The sequence below is a fragment of the Coregonus lavaretus genome, assembly GCF_964263955.1.
Source record: "Coregonus lavaretus genome assembly, chromosome: 7".
Classification (NCBI taxonomy): Eukaryota; Metazoa; Chordata; class Actinopteri; order Salmoniformes; family Salmonidae; genus Coregonus; species Coregonus lavaretus.
Window position 1 is genome coordinate 62,872,104 of NC_139994.1, and position 17,490 is coordinate 62,889,593.

Genomic DNA, 17,490 nt, shown 5'->3' on the forward strand with positions numbered 1-17,490 from the left:
GTTTTATAAAGATATTTAGAAGTGAATACTGTGTTGTTAATCAACAATGGTTGATAGGAATTTTTGTGACAAGATGTCAAACATCAGACAAAGAGCTTGATACAGACTATAGCCTACAGCAGTTATCAATATGTTTTTAATTTGCAGTTATCAAAATACCGTTAGTTATCAAGCATACAGGACAGTGAACAATACACCCTACTTGTCTAATTTTGTGAGTTATGACAAATGTTGGTATTGTATAAATATTGAAATTGAGCATGAATCAATAAATCATCAGAATGTATTCCTTAATTAATTTATATTATTAGTTTACATCTAACTGCTAGTGCCGAAATGATTGTTTTAAATGTTTGTGTTTGTTGTATCTATGTACTGTATTTACCGTGTCTCAAATGTGCCCAAAATGTGCTATGTCAGATGTATGAAATGCATAGTGTGATTTTAAATGTCACTGTACAGTATTCTGTATTCAACCAAATTAGATTGGCTTACAACAGCCATGTCCTCAATGCGTGGGTGTAAGTTTGGTTGTTTGAGAGTGAGAGACATAGAAAGAGAAATAGAGATAAAGTGGTAACTATATGTCCTGTACAGTAATATACAGTACCAGTCAAAAGTTTGGACCCACCTACTCATTCCAGGGTTTTTCTTTATTTTTACTATTTTCTACATTGTATAATAATAGTGAAGACATCACAACTATGAAATAACACATATGGAATCATGTAGTAACCCAAAAAGTCTTAAACAATTCAAAATATATTTTATATTTGAGATTCTTCAAATAGCCACCCTTTTGCCTTGATGACAGCTTTGCACACTCTATATTTACTGTGTGCTATTGTGATTACTGTGAAAAGACATGATGCCTGTGAGCGTATTTCTCCACACATTCACATTTGACCTGAAGATGGAGTGAGGAGTTGAGCTGACTGAAGAGAGTCTGTCCAGAGACTGAATAAGATGACTTGGTGGGGGCGGCTGTTTATATACTGAACCACACAGCCTCTTCATATTCTACATTCAATGTGGTTTCTGCCCAGTGGCCACCACAGCTTTAAAAAGACCAAGGAATGCCTGCCTTGTGTTCTACTCTTATTGCCACGAACACACAAACACTCACAGGCACGCACAAACACACACCAGTGGAGGCTGGTGAGGGGGAGGACGTCTCATAATAATGTCTGGAACGGAGTGAAACGAAATGGCATCAAACACCTGGAAACCATGGAAACCATGTCTTTGATGTTTTTTGATACCATTCCACTATTCCACTCCAGCCATTACCCCGAGGCGGTCCTCTCCATTTAAGGTGCCCACGCACGCACACACACACACACACACACACACACACACACACACACACGGATGTTGATATTAACTTACCCACAGACAGACTAACACAACTTCATTATGAACTCTCACACAAGGGTGGGACTAAAAATAAATAACAAATAAAAACAAAAAAAAAGATAACTAATGTAAAATGTACTGTGTCTGTAAAATGTATATAGTATGTATAAACTGGAAGTAGAAGCCTAAGTATTGTCGTCAATTAGTTTACTCCAATTAGGGGAGGGGTGGCAGGGTTAAGGGGGAAATAATAAAGAAGGAAAAAAATATATATATATGGGGGATTGGAAATGATGCAGACAATTTCATTGATAGAGCCCACAATCTATCTGCAATTTTAAAGCTGATCTACCCCCTTAAAAAAATAACTATAACACACTCCAAACACAATTATGATGGTAATGATGATGGCAATGATGATGGTAATGATGATGATGGTAATGATGATGATGGTAATGATTATGTTGATGATGATTATGATCACATAGCAGTGTGTTTCTCCCAATGGGACTTAATGACAGGCCTTCCCATTCCAAAGCCTGTTCAGAGTTTTAAATTCCTACACAAAGGGTGCTCATGTTGATACTATATATTTAGGCAATATCATATGCAGTCATTTCATCCCATTCAAATCTATTTCAAGACTATTTATTTTCACATCCACAGATCAAACCATTTGAGACAGAATCCAGTTTTAACTACCAGCCACATGAAATATAATGATTCTGTGCCCTATCTTTTTGACCAGAGTGCCCTCGGGTTACCAATGGAAACAGGTTTCCCACCCAGCATATCCCATAATAATCCTCAATGACATTGGCTCTCACTCTGTAGAAGGAAATGGTGTGCGTGGTTCAAGCAGGCTTGAGTTAGAGTTTGTTTTTCATGATTGTGTGCTGTGCCTGTAGGAGTAGTGAAGCAGTCATTCATTATATACATCTACAGTAACACTGGCACTTTGTCTGTGACACATATACACACACCTTATATCCAACATATTTCACTTCTGTAGCTACCTGTTTTCCAAGAATACGTAATATAAAACTCATAGGACTCCTCATTCAAACCAGAGTCAACAAAAGTTAATTTGACGTCGTTTAGATATTTGTTTACTTGTCACATGACACCACAGACACACCACGAAATAAAACGCGGAATCCCCATCTGGGACACGTTAAACTCTCCTTCTTTTGCCCCTCTTTCGTTTCCTCACTTCCTCCCCCCCTCGTACCCCTGCCTCCTATATCCCTCTGTATCTCTCTCTCTCTCTCTCTCTCTCTCTCTCTCTCTCTCTCTCTCTCTCTCTCTATCCCTCTCTCTCTCTCTCTCTCTCTCTCTCTCTCTCTCTCTCTCTCCTCTCTCTCAACCCTCCTCACTTCCTCCCCTCCTCGTACCCCTGCCTCCTATATCCCTCTCTCTCTCCTCTCTCTCAATCCTCCTCACTTCCTCCCCTCCTCGTACCCCTGCCTCCTATATCCCTCTCTCTCTCCTCTCTCTCAATCCTCCTCACTTCCTCCCCTCCTCGTACCCCTGCCTCCTATATCTCTCTCTCTCTCTCTCTCTCTCTCTCTCTCTCTCTCTCTCTCTCTCTCTCTCCTCTCTCTCAACCCTCCTCACTTCCTCCCCTCCTCGTACCCCTGCCTCCTATATCCCTCTCTCTCTCTCTCTCTCTCTCTCTCTCTCTCTCTCCTCTCTCTCAATCCTCCTCACTTCCTCCCTCCTCGTACCCCTGCATTCCATATCCCTCTCTCTCTCCTCTCTCTCAATCCTCCTCACTTCCTCCCCTCCTCGTACCCCTGCCTCCTATATCCCTCTCTCTCTCCTCTCTCTCAATCCTCCTCACTTTCTCCACGCCTCTACTCTGCCTCTTCCTCCCTCCTTTCTGTCTTCCTCTACTCGCCCTCTCTCTGGTCTGTTCCCTCTCTTGGTTTGGGTGGGCATCAGAGCAGGATGCAGGGCAGGGTGTGTGGTGTGTGGAGTGTGTGTGTCCTGCTGTCGCTGACACTGGGATGGATCCAGGCTCAAAGCCAGACTACCAACTTTACCAGGTGAGTCAGAAAAGGAGTGTGCGCTCACTTGAGGGTGCATTTGTGTGTTTAAACAATGTGTGTGTGATAGTGTCAACGTGTCTTTGGTCAGTGTGTACCCAGTGTGCATGTGTGTGCATATGAAAACGTGTATATGTGAAGGAAGTTTTTCTATCAATCAACCAGTTTATTTGCCTGTTTGTCTTTAAGCTACTGCTTTTTGCATCTGTTCCTGTCTCTCTGCACTCTCTCTGCACTGTTTTCATCTGTTCCTGTCTCTCTGCACTCTCTCTGCACTGTTTTAATCTGTTCCTGTCTCTCTGCACTCTCTCTGCACTGTTTTAATCTGTTCCTGTCTCTCTGCACTCTCTATGCACTGTTTTCATCTGTTCCTGTCTCTCTGCACTCTCTATGCACTGTTTTCATCTGTTCCTGTCTCTCTGCACTCTCTATGCACTGTTTTCATCTGTTCCTGTCTCTCTGCACTCTCTCTGCACTGTTTTCATCTGTTCCTGTCTCTCTGCACTCTCTATGCACTGTTTTCATCTGTTCCTGTCTCTCTGCACTCTCTCTGCACTGTTTTCATCTGTTCCTGTCTCTCTGCACTCTCTCTGCACTGTTTTCATCTGTTCCTGTCTCTCTGCACTCTCTCTGCACTGTTTTAATCTGTTCCTGTCTCTCTGCACTCTCTCTGCACTGTTTTCATCTGTTCCTGTCTCTCTGTACTCTCTATGCACTGTTTTAATCTGTTCCTGTCTCTCTGCACTCTCTCTGCACTGTTTTCTTCCTAAAACTCAATTATTTCCCCTAGTGTAGTTAGAAATAGCATGCAGGCGGTTAGGCGGAGCCACAGGAGGAGATGATGTGGTTAGTATAGAGACTAGCTAACCCTGCTGTGTGTCTGTGGAGACTAGCTAACCCTGCTGTGTGTCTGTGGCACCATATTTCCTAGTGCACCACTTTTGATCAGATCCCTTTCAGACACAGCCTCGACGGTCCAAGATGGAACGGTGGGATTTTGATCTTTAATATCAGAATGAGATACAATGCAGTGGAACGTTAGCGCAGGTTTGACAAGCAGATACTTGTGGACTGTTTTATTTAGCTTGGCCAGTGGGTTAGAAGGGAGGGCCAAGACTACTTGAGATGTTTAAGACATTTGGACCATGCAGTGTGGCTTTTCAGTACCACTCTGAACACAAAGCAACCCCTGTCAGGACCTGTGTGTGGAAGTGGAACATGGTTGGAGAAGGGGGTGGGGTCAGGGATGGAAAGGTTCTACCAGAGGACAGAACTATGAATTGAGCTATGGGTGTTGACTGGGAGATAGTGTTGTATATCCAGTACTGTATGTTGGAACCTTTTACAACAGTTCGGGACCGTTAAAGTTGTTTGAATTAAATATTTATGTCGACCCAGAAACTGAATTAATAAGCCTGAGGGCTTGCTGTAAAATGTATCAGTGTGTGTGTGTGTGTGTGTGTGTGTGTGTGTGTGTGTGTGTGTGCGAGCGTGTCTGAGTGTGCATGTGTATGCGTGTCTGTTTCCTAAAACATATTATATAACAGGCTATGTGTAGTGCCCACTGTTTTCAGTTTTTCAAAGTGCCAATGTCTGCCTTCGCCCCCATGCCAAAGTAAAGTGTGCATTGTGTCTGGTGACAATTTTCTAGTGTGGCACCGTTTTAACCTGTACCTGTCCCAGGCTGTAGTCCCCACCTGCTTTAAGAAGACCACCATCGTCCCAGTGCCCAAGAAAAACAAGGTGACATGCCCAAATGACTATCGCCCCGTCGCGCTCACCTCGGTCGTCATGAAGTGCTTGGAGAGGCTGGTCGTGACCCACATCAAGGGCAGCATACCAGGCAAAACGTCCGGTCACACTTTTAACATCACGTTTATTCTTATACCTGTGTAGTAACACTGTAATCACTTTGGTAACAAAAGTGTTGTTACACATAATTATATACGCATGCCAGGCACACTGGACCCACTCCAATCTGCCTACCACTCCAACCACTCCACGAAAGATGCCATTTCCATCCCTATTCATACAGCTGTAACACATATGGATAAGAGGAAGACCTATGTGAGAATGCTGTTCATTGACTACAGTTCAGCATTCAACACCATTTGTCCCTCCCAGCTCGACAACAAGCTCAGAGCCCTGGGTCTGGACACCACCCTGGATCCTGGACTTCATGACGGTCAGACCACAGGCTGTGAGGATTGGCAACAACACCTCCTCCACACTGACTCTTAACACAGGGGCCCCTCAGGGGTGTGTCCTCAGTCCTCTGCTATACTCCCTGTTCACCCACCACTGCGTGGCTTTGCACGACACCAACTCCATCATCAAGTTTGCTGAGGACACCACGGTTGTAGGCCTGGTAACCAACAACGACGAGTCAGCCTATAGGGAGGAGGTAAGTGAACTGGCATTGTGGTGTCATGACAACAAACTCTCCCTCAACAACAGCAAAACAAAGGAGTTGATTGCTGACTTCAGGAACCAGAGGAGGGAACATGCCCCGATCCACATCAATGGGACTGCAGTAGAGAGAGTCACGAGTTTTAAGTTCCTCTCAGTCCACAGCACCTATGACTTGACATGGACCAACAACACCACCAGGGTGCAACAGTGTCTCTACTTCCTAGGCCTTTCCTGCAGTTGAATGACCAAAGCGCCCTCATGGGTGGAATGTTATTAATATTTTTCATAATTTCATAATGAATGCGCTTTATTTATAATATATTTTTAAAAAAACTGGCGTTTCTATGTCAAACGGTTTTGTTATATTTCAGTCTTCTTTGATGTACAGCTGAAGTCGGAAGTTTAAATAATAATAATAATATGCCATTTAGCAGACGCTTTTATCCAAAGCGACTTACAGTCATGCGTGCATACATTTTTTGTGTATGGGTGGTCCTGGGGATCGAACCCACTACCTTGGCGTTACAAGCGCCGTGCTCTACCAGCTGAGCTACAGAGGACCACCTTTTACATACACTTAGGTTGGAGTCATTAAAACTTGTTTTTCAACCACTCCACAAATTTCTTGTTAACAAACTATAGTTTTGGCAAGTCGGTTAGGACATCTACTATTTTTCCATCAATTGTTTACAGACAGATTATTTCACTTATAATTCACTGTATCACAATTCCAGTGGGTCAGAAGTTTACATGACTGTGCCTTTAAACAGCTTGGAAAATTCCAAGAAAATGATGTCATGGCTTTAGAAGCTTCTGATAGGCTAATTTATATAATTTGAGTCAATTGGAGGTGTACCTGTGGATGTATTTCAAGGACTACCTTCAAACTCAGTGCCTCTTTGCTTGACATCATGGGAAAATGAAAAGAAATCAGCCAAAACCTCAGAAAAAAAATTGTAGACCTCCACAAGTCTGGTTCATCCTTGGGAGCAATTTCCAAACACCTGAAGGTACCACGTTCATCTGTACAAACAATAGTATGCAAGTATAAACACCATGGGACCACGCAGCCGTCATACTGCTCAGGAAGGAGACGCGTTCTGTCTCCTAGAGATGAACGTACTTTGGTGCGAAAAGTGCAAATCAATCCCAGAACAACAGCAAAGGACCTTGTGAAGATGCTGGAGGAAACAGGTACAAAAGTATCTATATCCACAGTAAAACGAGTCCTATATCGACATAACCTGAAAAGTCACTGCTCCAAAACTGCCATAAAGAAGCCCCTGCACATGGGGACAAAGATCATACTTTTTGGAGAAATGTCCTCTGGTCTGATGAAACCAAAATAGAACTGTTTGGCCATAATGACCATCGTTATGTTTGGAGGAAAAAGGGGGTTGGCTTGCAAGCCGAAGAACACCATCCCAACCGTGAAGCACGGGGGTGGCAGCATCATGCTGTGGGGGTGCTTTGCTGCAGGAGGGACTGGTGCACTTATCAAAATAGATGGCATCATGAGGAAGGAAAATTATGTGGATATATTGAAGCAACATCTCAAGACATCAATCAGGAAGTTAAAGCTTGGTCGCAAATGGGTCTTCCAAAAGAACAATGACCCAAAGCATACTTCCAAAGTTGTGGCAAAATGGCTTAAGGACAACAAAGTCAAGGTATTTGAGTGGCCATCACAAAGCCCTGACCTCCATCCTATAGAAAATGTGTGGGCAGAACTGAAAAAGTGTGGGCGAGCAAGGAGGCCTACAAACCTGACTCAGTTACACCAGCTCTGTCAGGAGGAATGGGCCAAAATTCACCCAACTTATTGTGGGAAGCTTGTGGAAGGCTACCCGAAACGTTTCACCCAAGTTAAACAATTTAAAGGCAATGCTACCAAATACTAATTGAGTGTACATAAACTTCTGATCCACTGGGAATGTGCTGAAAGAAATAAAAGCTGAAATAAATCATTCTCTCTACTATTATTCTGACATTTCACATTCTTAAAATAAAGTGGTGATCCTAACTGACCTACGACAGGGAATTTTTACGAGGATTAAACGTCAAGAATTGTGAAAAAACTGAGTTTAAATGTATTTGGCTAAGTTGGATGTAAACCTCCGACTTCAACTGTATATAAAGTGTAATTTGGGATGCAAACTCAAAATGGAATACATTTCCACTCTGTATCTGACATGTTACCGGTGTCTTCTTTTTTTAAGCCCATAACCATGTGTGTGAGGTATATACTTTTATTTCAAAGTAGATTTGCTTGAGACTACCAAGAATCCCTCTGTGTGACCCTGATTTATCCCACCGCAGTAAAAGACTACCAAGAATCCCTCTGTGTGACCCTGATTTATCCCACCGCAGTAAAAGGTTAAGGCGGCTGAAGAAATTCGGCAAATTCGGTCCTCTCCAAATACTACCGTTGCACCAAGAGCTACCGGTTGCATCACGGTACGGGAATTGCTCCATCCATCACTGGGACGTGCTCCAACCCCATCCAGGACATCTACACGAAACAGCAGCATCATTAAGGACCCCACATACCCCAGCCACGAGCTGTTCTCTCCCTTACCGTCGGGCAGACGGTATCGTAACATGAGGTCTGATATCAACAGGCTCAGAGACAGTTTCTGTCTACAAGCCATCAGACTGCTGAACACTTGAGCTGGACTGACCACCTGCAATGACTCTCTGAACCTTAGCACACATGCACTCACTCACTCACACACCCACACAGACACACACACACAGACACACACACACACACATACAGTATACATTCATGCTCAACTGTATACATTCATGCTCAACTGTTTATTCTACTCTACTGAGCCATTTACTTTATGTTCGTATTCTTTATCTTTTATTATTTCTCATTGGTGTTGCATTGTCGAGAAGGAAGCTGCAAGTTAGCATTTAGTTGGACTATGTATAAATGTTTTACATTTTTTACATTTTAGTCATTTAGCAGACGCTCTTATCCAGAGCGACTTACAGGAGCAATTAGGGTTAAGTGCCTTGCTCAAGGGCACATTTACGTCATTTAGCAGACGCTCTTATCCAGAGCGACTCACCAATTGGTGCGTTCACCCTACGGAGGAATGGGCCAAAATACCAGGCGTATCCCGTACATCCCGTACATACAAATAATAAAACTTAAAACTTGAGTGCGCGTGTGTGTATGTATGCTTGACTATGCTACACTGTACATATGATCAGTGTTACTGCCCAGGGTTGGACCTACCTTTATAAAAACACACACTATGACAGTTCACTGGCCCTTCCCAGCTTCAGAGAACAGAGCGGGTCTGTGCGCCTGGGGTTTCGGTGTGTGTGTAGAGAGGGGTTCTGCCCCCAGAATGTTGATGGTTAAAGGAGTGCATTACATTAGTAGTAGAAGCAAGATTCCTGTGACTTCTGAAACTGAAAAAATTATAAAACATGCCATGGATTAGTTCATTTCTACTCACAAAAAAAAGAGACAGTATAATGCATCAATTTCTCTCTCTCTCTCCCTCTCTCTCTCTGTCTCCTCTCTGTCTCCTCCTGCCTCTCTCTCAGGCCTGTCTTCCACTGCGGAGGTCACCTGGTGACTGACTCAGGCTTCGTGGGCAGTGAGGGTTTCCCCAGCCACTACAAACCCAACCGCAAATGCACCTGGTACATCACTGTGAGTACCAAACAGAAGATATACCACAACACTGTATAACCACTAAACAAAATACTCAACCCTCCAGCTACAGTGGTGGAAAAAGTACCCAATTGTCATACTTGAGTAAAAGTAAATATACTTTAAAAGAAAATTAATCAAGAAAAAGTGAAAACCACCCAGTAAAATCCTACTTGAATAAAAGTCTAAAAGTATTTGGTTTGGAATATACTTAAGTATCAAAAGTAAATGTAAAAGCATAACATAATTTTAAATTCCTTACATTAAGCAAACCAGACGGCAAGATTTTCTTGTTTTTATTTTATTTACGGATAGCCAGGGGGCACGCTCCAACACTCAGACATAATTTACAAATGAAGCATGTGTGTTTAGTGAGTCCACCAGATCAGAGGCAGTAGGGATGACCAGGGATGTTCTTTTGATAAGTGCGTGAATTAGACCATTTTCCTGTCCTGCTAAGCATTCAAAATGTAACGAGTACTTTTGGGGTGCCAGGGAAAATTTATGGTCATTCACACTAGCCTCCAATAGGCTAACTACACACTTGACCCTCTAAGGCTTAACCTCTGACCTTTAACCCCTCTCATCTACATCCCATAATACCCAGGTCCCCGAGGGCCACGTGGTCATGCTCTCCTTCCGCATGTTTGACCTGGAGGCCGACCCCACCTGTCGCTATGACTACCTGGACGTGTACAACGGCCACTCGCACACGGTGCAGAAGCTGGGGAGGTTCTGTGGGACGTTCCGACCAGGGGCTCTCATCTCTACCTCCAACACCATGATGCTGGAGATGGTGTCCGATAGTAGCACCGGAGGACGGGGGTTCGTGGTTCACTACCAAGGAGGGAAACCACACATGGACGGTGAGGTTTGATTATTGATACTGTGGTTTCATGGACGGTGAGGATTTAAAAGAAAACATGAATCATCAGCGTACAATGACACCTTTGTTTTTAAGCCCTGGATTTCTAATCCCTTGATATTATTGTTGGATCTGATTTTAATAGCTAACATCTTGATGGCCATAATAAATAGATATGCCGATAGTGGACAACCTTGTTTTACTCCTCGTGACAGTTTCGGAGAAATAGCCATTATTTACTATTTTACACCTAGGGTTACTATACATGATTTTAACCCATTTTATAAGAGATTCTCCAAAATTGAAATGCTCCAGGCATTTATATATAAACTCCAGTCGTACTTTATCAAATGCCTTTTCAAAGTCTGCTATGAATAGCAGGCCTGGTTTCCCATATTTTTCATAGTGTTCTATTGTTTCCAGTACTTACCTTATATTATCTCCAATGTATCGTCCATGTTAAAAACCTGTCTGATTAGAATGAATAATGTCCGACAATACCTTTTTAATTCTATGCGCTATACATTTTGCTAGAAGTTTTGCATCACAACACTGAAGTGTAAGGGGCCCCCAATATTTTTATGGACTGGATCTTTATATTTCCCACTTGTATCCTGTTTCAGTAATAATGAAATCAGACCTTCTTCTTGAGTGTCTGATAATCTACCATTTACATAGGAGTGGTTAAAACATGCTAATAACGGTCCTCTGAGTATATCAAAAAAGGTTTGGTATACCTCGACTGGTATGCAATCCAACCCTGGAGTTTTCCCAGACTTAAAGTCTTTAATTGCATCCAGAAGTTCCTCCTCTGTAATTTCACCTTCACATGAGTCTTTCTGTATGGCTGTTGATTTTACATTATCAATAGAAAAAAATCCCTACAATTAGCTTTAGTTAGAGGAGATGGAGGCGACTGAAACGAATATATGCTTAAAGTACTTTGCTTAGTCCTTCAAAATATAATTTGGTGAATCATGGGTGACTCCATCATTTGTAACCAGTTTCAGTAAATTATTTTTGGTAGCATTTCTATGTTTAAAAGATTAAAACATAATTTGGTGCATTTTTCCCCATATTCCATTCAGTTTGCTTTATTTTTATAATATATTACACTTGATCTTTCTTGAATAAGGTTCTCCATTTATTTTTGTTTTTCCTCTAATTTATTCTGAGCCTCTATGTTACAGTTTTTATTGCTATCTATCTGTTCTGTTAGACCTTCTATTTCCTTTGTTAGTATGGACTCTTTTGACATAAATTGCTTTTGTTTTCGAGATGAGTACTGAATTGCGTGGCCTCTAAAGGCACATTTAAAAGTGTCCCATACAATAACGGGATTTGCTCTACCTATGTTATGTCGGAAAAAATCTGTTATAAATTCCTCTGTCTATTTAAACAAGTTATCATCCAATAGGCTTTGATTAAATTTCCAACATCCTCGCCCACGTGGAAATTCAGTAAGAGTAATGTATATGCCAATTATATGATGGTCCGACCGCACTCTGTCCCCTATCAACACTTTTTAAACTTTTGGTGCCAACGAGAATGACATAAGAAAGAAGTCAAGACGACTAGCTTGATTGAGTCTCCGCCATGTATATTTATTTATTTTATTATTATTATTATTTTTTTTTTTTTGTCATTTAGCAGACGCTCTTATTATATCTCACTAGGTCAGGATATTTAAGCCTCCATATATCTACTAATTCTAATGTATCCATGACATTCATGATTTCCTTAAGAGCATGAGGGTGATAGTTTATAGTGTGATTTCCTTTATGGTCCATTGAGCTACAGTGGGGGAAAAAAGTATTTAGTCAGCCACCAATTGTGCATGTTCTCCCACTTAAAAAGATGAGAGAGGCCTGTAATTTTCATCATAGGTACACGTCAACTATGACAAACAAAATGAGGAAAAAAATTCCAGAAAATCACATTGTAGGATTTTTAATGAATTGATTTGCAAATTATGGTGGAAAATAAGTATTTGGTCAATAACAAAAGTTTCTCAATACTTTGTTATATACTCTTTGTTGGCAATGACACAGGTCAAACGTTTTCTGTAAGTCTTCACAAGGTTTTTACACACTGTTGCTGGTATTTTGGCCCATTCCTCCATGCAGATCTCCTCTAGAGCAGTGATGTTTTGGGGCTATCGCTGGACAACACAGACTTTCAACTCCCTCCAAAGATTTTCTATGGGGTTGAGATCTGGAGACTGGCTAGGCCACTCCAGGACCTTGAAATGCTTCTTACGAAGCCACTCCTTTGTTGCCCGGGCGGTGTGTTTGGGATCATTGTCATGCTGAAAGACCCAGCCACGTTTCATCTTCAATGCCCTTGCTGATGGAAGGAGGTTTTCACTAAAAATCTCACGATACATGGCCCCATTAATTATTTCCTTTACACGGATCAGTCGTCCTGGTCCCTTTGCAGAAAAACTGCCCCAAAGCATGATGTTTCCACCCCCATGCTTCACAGTAGGCATGGTGTTCTTTGGATGCAACTCAGCATTCTTTGTCCTCCAAACACGACGAGTTGAGTATTTACCAAAAAGTTCTATTTTGGTTTCATCTGACCATATGACATTCTCCCAATCCTCTTCTGGATCATCCAAATGCACTCTAGCAAACTTCAGATGGGCCTGGACATGTACTGGCTTAAGCAGGGGGACACGTCTGGCACTGCAGGATTTGAGTCCCTGGCGGCGTAGTGTGTTACTTATGGTAGGCTTTGTTACTTTGGTCCCAGCTCTCTGCAGGTCATTCACTAGGTCCCCCTGTGTGGTTCTGGGATTTTTGCTCACTGTTCTTGTGATCATTTTGACCCCATGGGGTGAGATCTTGCGTGGAGCCCCAGATCGAGGGAGATTATCAGTGGTCTTGTATGTCTTCCATTTCCTAATAATTGCTCCCACAGTTGATTTATTCAAACCAAGCTGCTTACCTGTTGCAGATTCAGTCTTCCCAGCCTGGTGTAGGTCTACAATTTTGTTTCTGGTGTCCTTTGACAGCTCTTTGGTCTTGGCCATAGTGGAGTTTGGAGTGTGACTGTTTGAGGTTGTGGACAGGTGTCTTTTATACTGATAACAAGTTCAAACAGGTGCCATTAATACAGGTAACGAGTGGAGGACAGAGGAGCCTCTTAAAGAAGAAGTTACAGGTCTGTGAGAGCCAGAAATCTTGCTTGTTTGTAGGTGACCAAATACTTATTTTCCACCATAATTTGCAAATAAATTCATTAAAAATCCTACAGTGTGATTTTCTGGATTTTTTTTCCTCAATTTGTCTGTCATAGTTGACGTGTACCTATGATGAAAATTACAGGCCTCTCTCATCTTTTTAAGTGGGAGAACTTGCACAATTGGTGGCTGACTAAATACTTTTTTTCCCCACTGTATATAAAACACTATTATGATCTCCCACCATAATAATAGAGTCTTGTATTCGTTGCAGGGTTGATAATTTATTATATATTGTCAAAGAATTGTGGATCATCATTATTTGGTCCGTAAAGGTTAATGAGCCATACTGTATCTGTGTCAGTAGGTGCTGTAGGTGGGTGTGGTGTGGAATCAGGCGCAGGACGCAGAAGTTAAGTCCAACAAAGACTTTTAGTAGAGCACACAAAATACAATCCAAACAGCCCGGAGGCGAGAAAATGCGCACACAGGCGTAAACAAACGGGCGCACTAAACATGTGCGAAAATCCTCTCCTAAAAATACAAGGAGGCAAGCTACAAATAGCGCACCGAAACGGGTAGCGCACCAACACGACAATGGGAACAATCACACACAACACCTGACAAACACAACGAGAACTTATAGGACACTAATGACACTAAACGACAACAGGTGTACAATACCAGACCAGACCAAACGAACATAGAAACATACAACGGTGGCAGCTAGTATTCCGGAGACGACGAACGCCGAAGCCTGCCCGAGCAAGGAAGAGAGGCAGCCTCGGCCGAAACCGTGACAGTACCCCCCCCTTGACGCGCGGCTCCAGACGTGCGCCGACTCCGGCCTCGGGGACGACCAGGAGGACGCGGAGCAGGGTGCGTCGGGTGACCACGATGGAATTCCGTCAGGAGAGACGGGTCCAAAATGTCTCTCCTCGGCACCCAGCACCGCTCCTCCGGGCCGTACCCCTCCCACTCCACTAGATATTGGAGACACCCCATCCGACGTCTCGAATCCAAGATGGACCGCACGGAGTACGCCGGTGCCCCCTCGATGTCCAATGGGGGCGGAGGAGTCTCCCTGATCTCATTTTCTTGGAGTGGGCCAGCTACCACCGGCCTGAGAAGAGACACATGGAACGAGGGGTTAATACTTTTATACTCAACAGGTAGTTGTAATCTGTAACACACCTCGTTCAATCTTCTCAGGACTTTAAATGGCCCTACAAACCGCCGACCCAGTTTCCGACAGGGCAGGCGGAGGGGCAGGTTTCTGGTAGAGAGCCAGACTCGATCACCAGGTGCGTACACCGGTCCCTCACTGCGGTGGAGATCGGCGCTCGCCTTTTGACGACGGAGGGCCCGCTGCAGGTGGACGTGTGCAGCGTTCCATGTCTCCTCCGAGCGCCGCACCCACTCATCCACCGCAGGAGCCTCGATCTGGCTCTGCTGCCAAGGTGCCAGAACCGGCTGGTAACCTAACACACATTGGAAAGGGGTTAGGTTAGTGGAGGAATGGCGTAGGGAATTCTGGGCCATTTCGGCCCAGGGAACGTACCTTGCCCACTCCTCCGGCCGGTCCTGGCAGTATGTTCTAAGAAACCTACCCACATCCTGGTTCACACGTTCCACCTGCCCATTACTGTCCGGATGGTAACCCGAGGTGAGGCTCACCGAGACCCCCAACCGCTCCATAAAGGCTCTCCAGACTCTGGAGGTAAATTGGGGACCTTGATCAGACACAATATCCTCGGGTACCCCGTAGTGCCGGAACACATGGGTGAATAGCGCTTCGGCGGTCTGCAGGGCAGTAGGAAGGCCCGGCATAGGGAGCAAACGACAGGCCTTAGAAAACCGGTCCACAACGACCAGTATAGTGGTATTCCCCTGTGAAGGAGGAAGGTCAGTGATGAAATCCACCGAGAGGTGATACCATGGTCGTTGTGGAACGGGCAGGGGTAGTAACTTACCCCTAGGCAACGTGGGCCACCAGTACTTAGCACTAAGGCAGTGCACTGTCCGGCCGATACCAGGGTGTCCAGAGGAGGGTGACGTGTGAGCCCAATAGATCAATCGATCCCGAACCTCGAGCGGAACGTACTTCCGACCCTCCGGGCATTGAGGTGGACTAGGGTCGGTGCGCAACGCCCGCTCGATCTCAGCATCGACCTCCCACACTACCGGTGCCACCAGACAAGACTCCGGCAGTATGGGAGTGGGCTCCACGGACCTCTCCTCCATGTCATACCGCCGAGACAGTGCGTCTGCCTTGCCGTTCTGTGACCCAGGGATGTACGTGATCTTAAATGTGAATCGGGTCAAAAACATATTCCACCGCGCCTGGTGAGGGTTCAGTCTCCTCGCTGCCCGGATGTACTCCAGGTTACGGTGGTCCGTCAAAATGAGGAAAGGGTGTTGAGCCCCCTCAAGCCAGTGCCTCCACACCTTTAGGGCCTGTACCACGGCTAACATCTCCCTGTCCCCTACGTCATATAATTTCGCTCCGCCGGACTGAGCTTCTTGCAATAAAAAGCACAGGGGCGGAGTTTAGGTGGCGTGCCGGACCGTTGCGAAAGCACGGCTCCTATACCGGCCTCTGACGCGTCCACCTCTACCTGAAATGGTAAAGAGGGATCCGGATGCGCCAGCACCGGAGCCGAGGTAAACAGGTCCATCAGCCTCCCAAACGCCCTGTCCGCCTCGGCTGACCACTGCAGACGCACCGGACCCCCCTTCAAAAGAGACGTTATGGGAGCTGCCACCTGTCCAAAACCCCGGATAAACCTCCGGTAGTAATTCGCAAACCCCAAAACTGCTGCACCTCCTTCACAGTGGTTGGCGTTTGCCAATTACGCACGGCTGACACCCGGTCTACCTCCATCTTCACCCCTGACGCAGACAACTGATAACCCAAAAAGGAGACCGACTCCTGGAAAAACAGACACTTCTCTGCCTTGACATACAGGTCGTGCTCCAACAGCCTCCGCAACACTCGGCGCACCAGGGCCACATGCTCGACTCGGGTAGACGAGTACACGAGAATGTCATCTATGTACACGACCACCCCCTGCCCCTGCATGTCCCTGAAGATCTCATCCACGAATGATTGGAAAACTGAAGGAGCGTTCATCAACCCGTATGGCATGACAAGATACTCGCAATGGCCCGAGGTGGTACTAAAGGCTGTCTTCCATTCATCGCCCCCCCTAATGCGCACCAAGTTGTACGCGCTCCTGAGATCTAATTTAGTGAAGAAACGCGCCCCGTGCAATGACTCCGTCATGGTCGCAATCAGCGGGAGTGGATAACTGTACTTCACCGTGATCTGATTGAGACCACGGTAATCTATGCACGGGCGTAACCCACCATCCTTTTTCTTCACAAAAAAGAAACTCGAGGACGCAGGGGAAGTGGAGGGCCGTATGTATCCTTGTCTCAGAGATTCGTCTATGTAAGTCTCCATAGCTCTCTTCTCCTCCTGAGAAAGAGGATACACATGGCTCCGTGGGAGCGCAGCTCCTGCCTGGAGGTCTATCGCACAATCTCCCTGCCTATGGGGAGGCAACTGCGTCGCCCTCGACTTACTGAACACAATAGCCAAATCCCCATACTCAGGGGGAACGTGCGATGCGGGCACCTGGTTTGGACTCTCCACCGAGGTAGCCCCTACGGAAACGCCTAAACATCGACCCACACACTGGGCAGACCACTCCATCAGAGCCCTCTCCTGCCACGAAATAGACGGGTTATGGGTACTCAACCAGGGCATGCCCAGCACCACCGGATACGCAGGCGAGTCGATCAGAAATAGCTGGATCATCTCCTGATGACCCCCCTGCGCACACATCCTAAGTGGCGCCGTGACCTCCCTGATCAAGCCCGCACCCAACGGACGGCTATCTAGGGCATGAACGGGGAAGGGGACGTCAACAGGGAGAAGGGGAAT

At 45.0% G+C, this 17,490-nt stretch overlaps 1 protein-coding gene across 1 annotated transcript in view; it reads left to right on the forward strand.

Annotated features, from left to right (window-relative positions):
• Positions 1-3,306: 3,306 nt before the first annotated feature.
• LOC311131681 (procollagen C-endopeptidase enhancer 2-like) overlaps positions 3,307-17,490 on the forward strand; it is a gene marked incomplete at its 5' end in the record, with an annotated part of 34,345 nt that continues 20,161 nt past the window's right edge. Inside the window, 3 exons of the mRNA XM_084164791.1 lie at positions 3,307-3,404; positions 9,384-9,492; positions 10,100-10,358. Coding sequence (XP_084020917.1) covers positions 3,307-3,404; positions 9,384-9,492; positions 10,100-10,358 — 466 coding nt within the window. The remainder of the gene's footprint in view (positions 3,405-9,383; positions 9,493-10,099; positions 10,359-17,490) is intronic.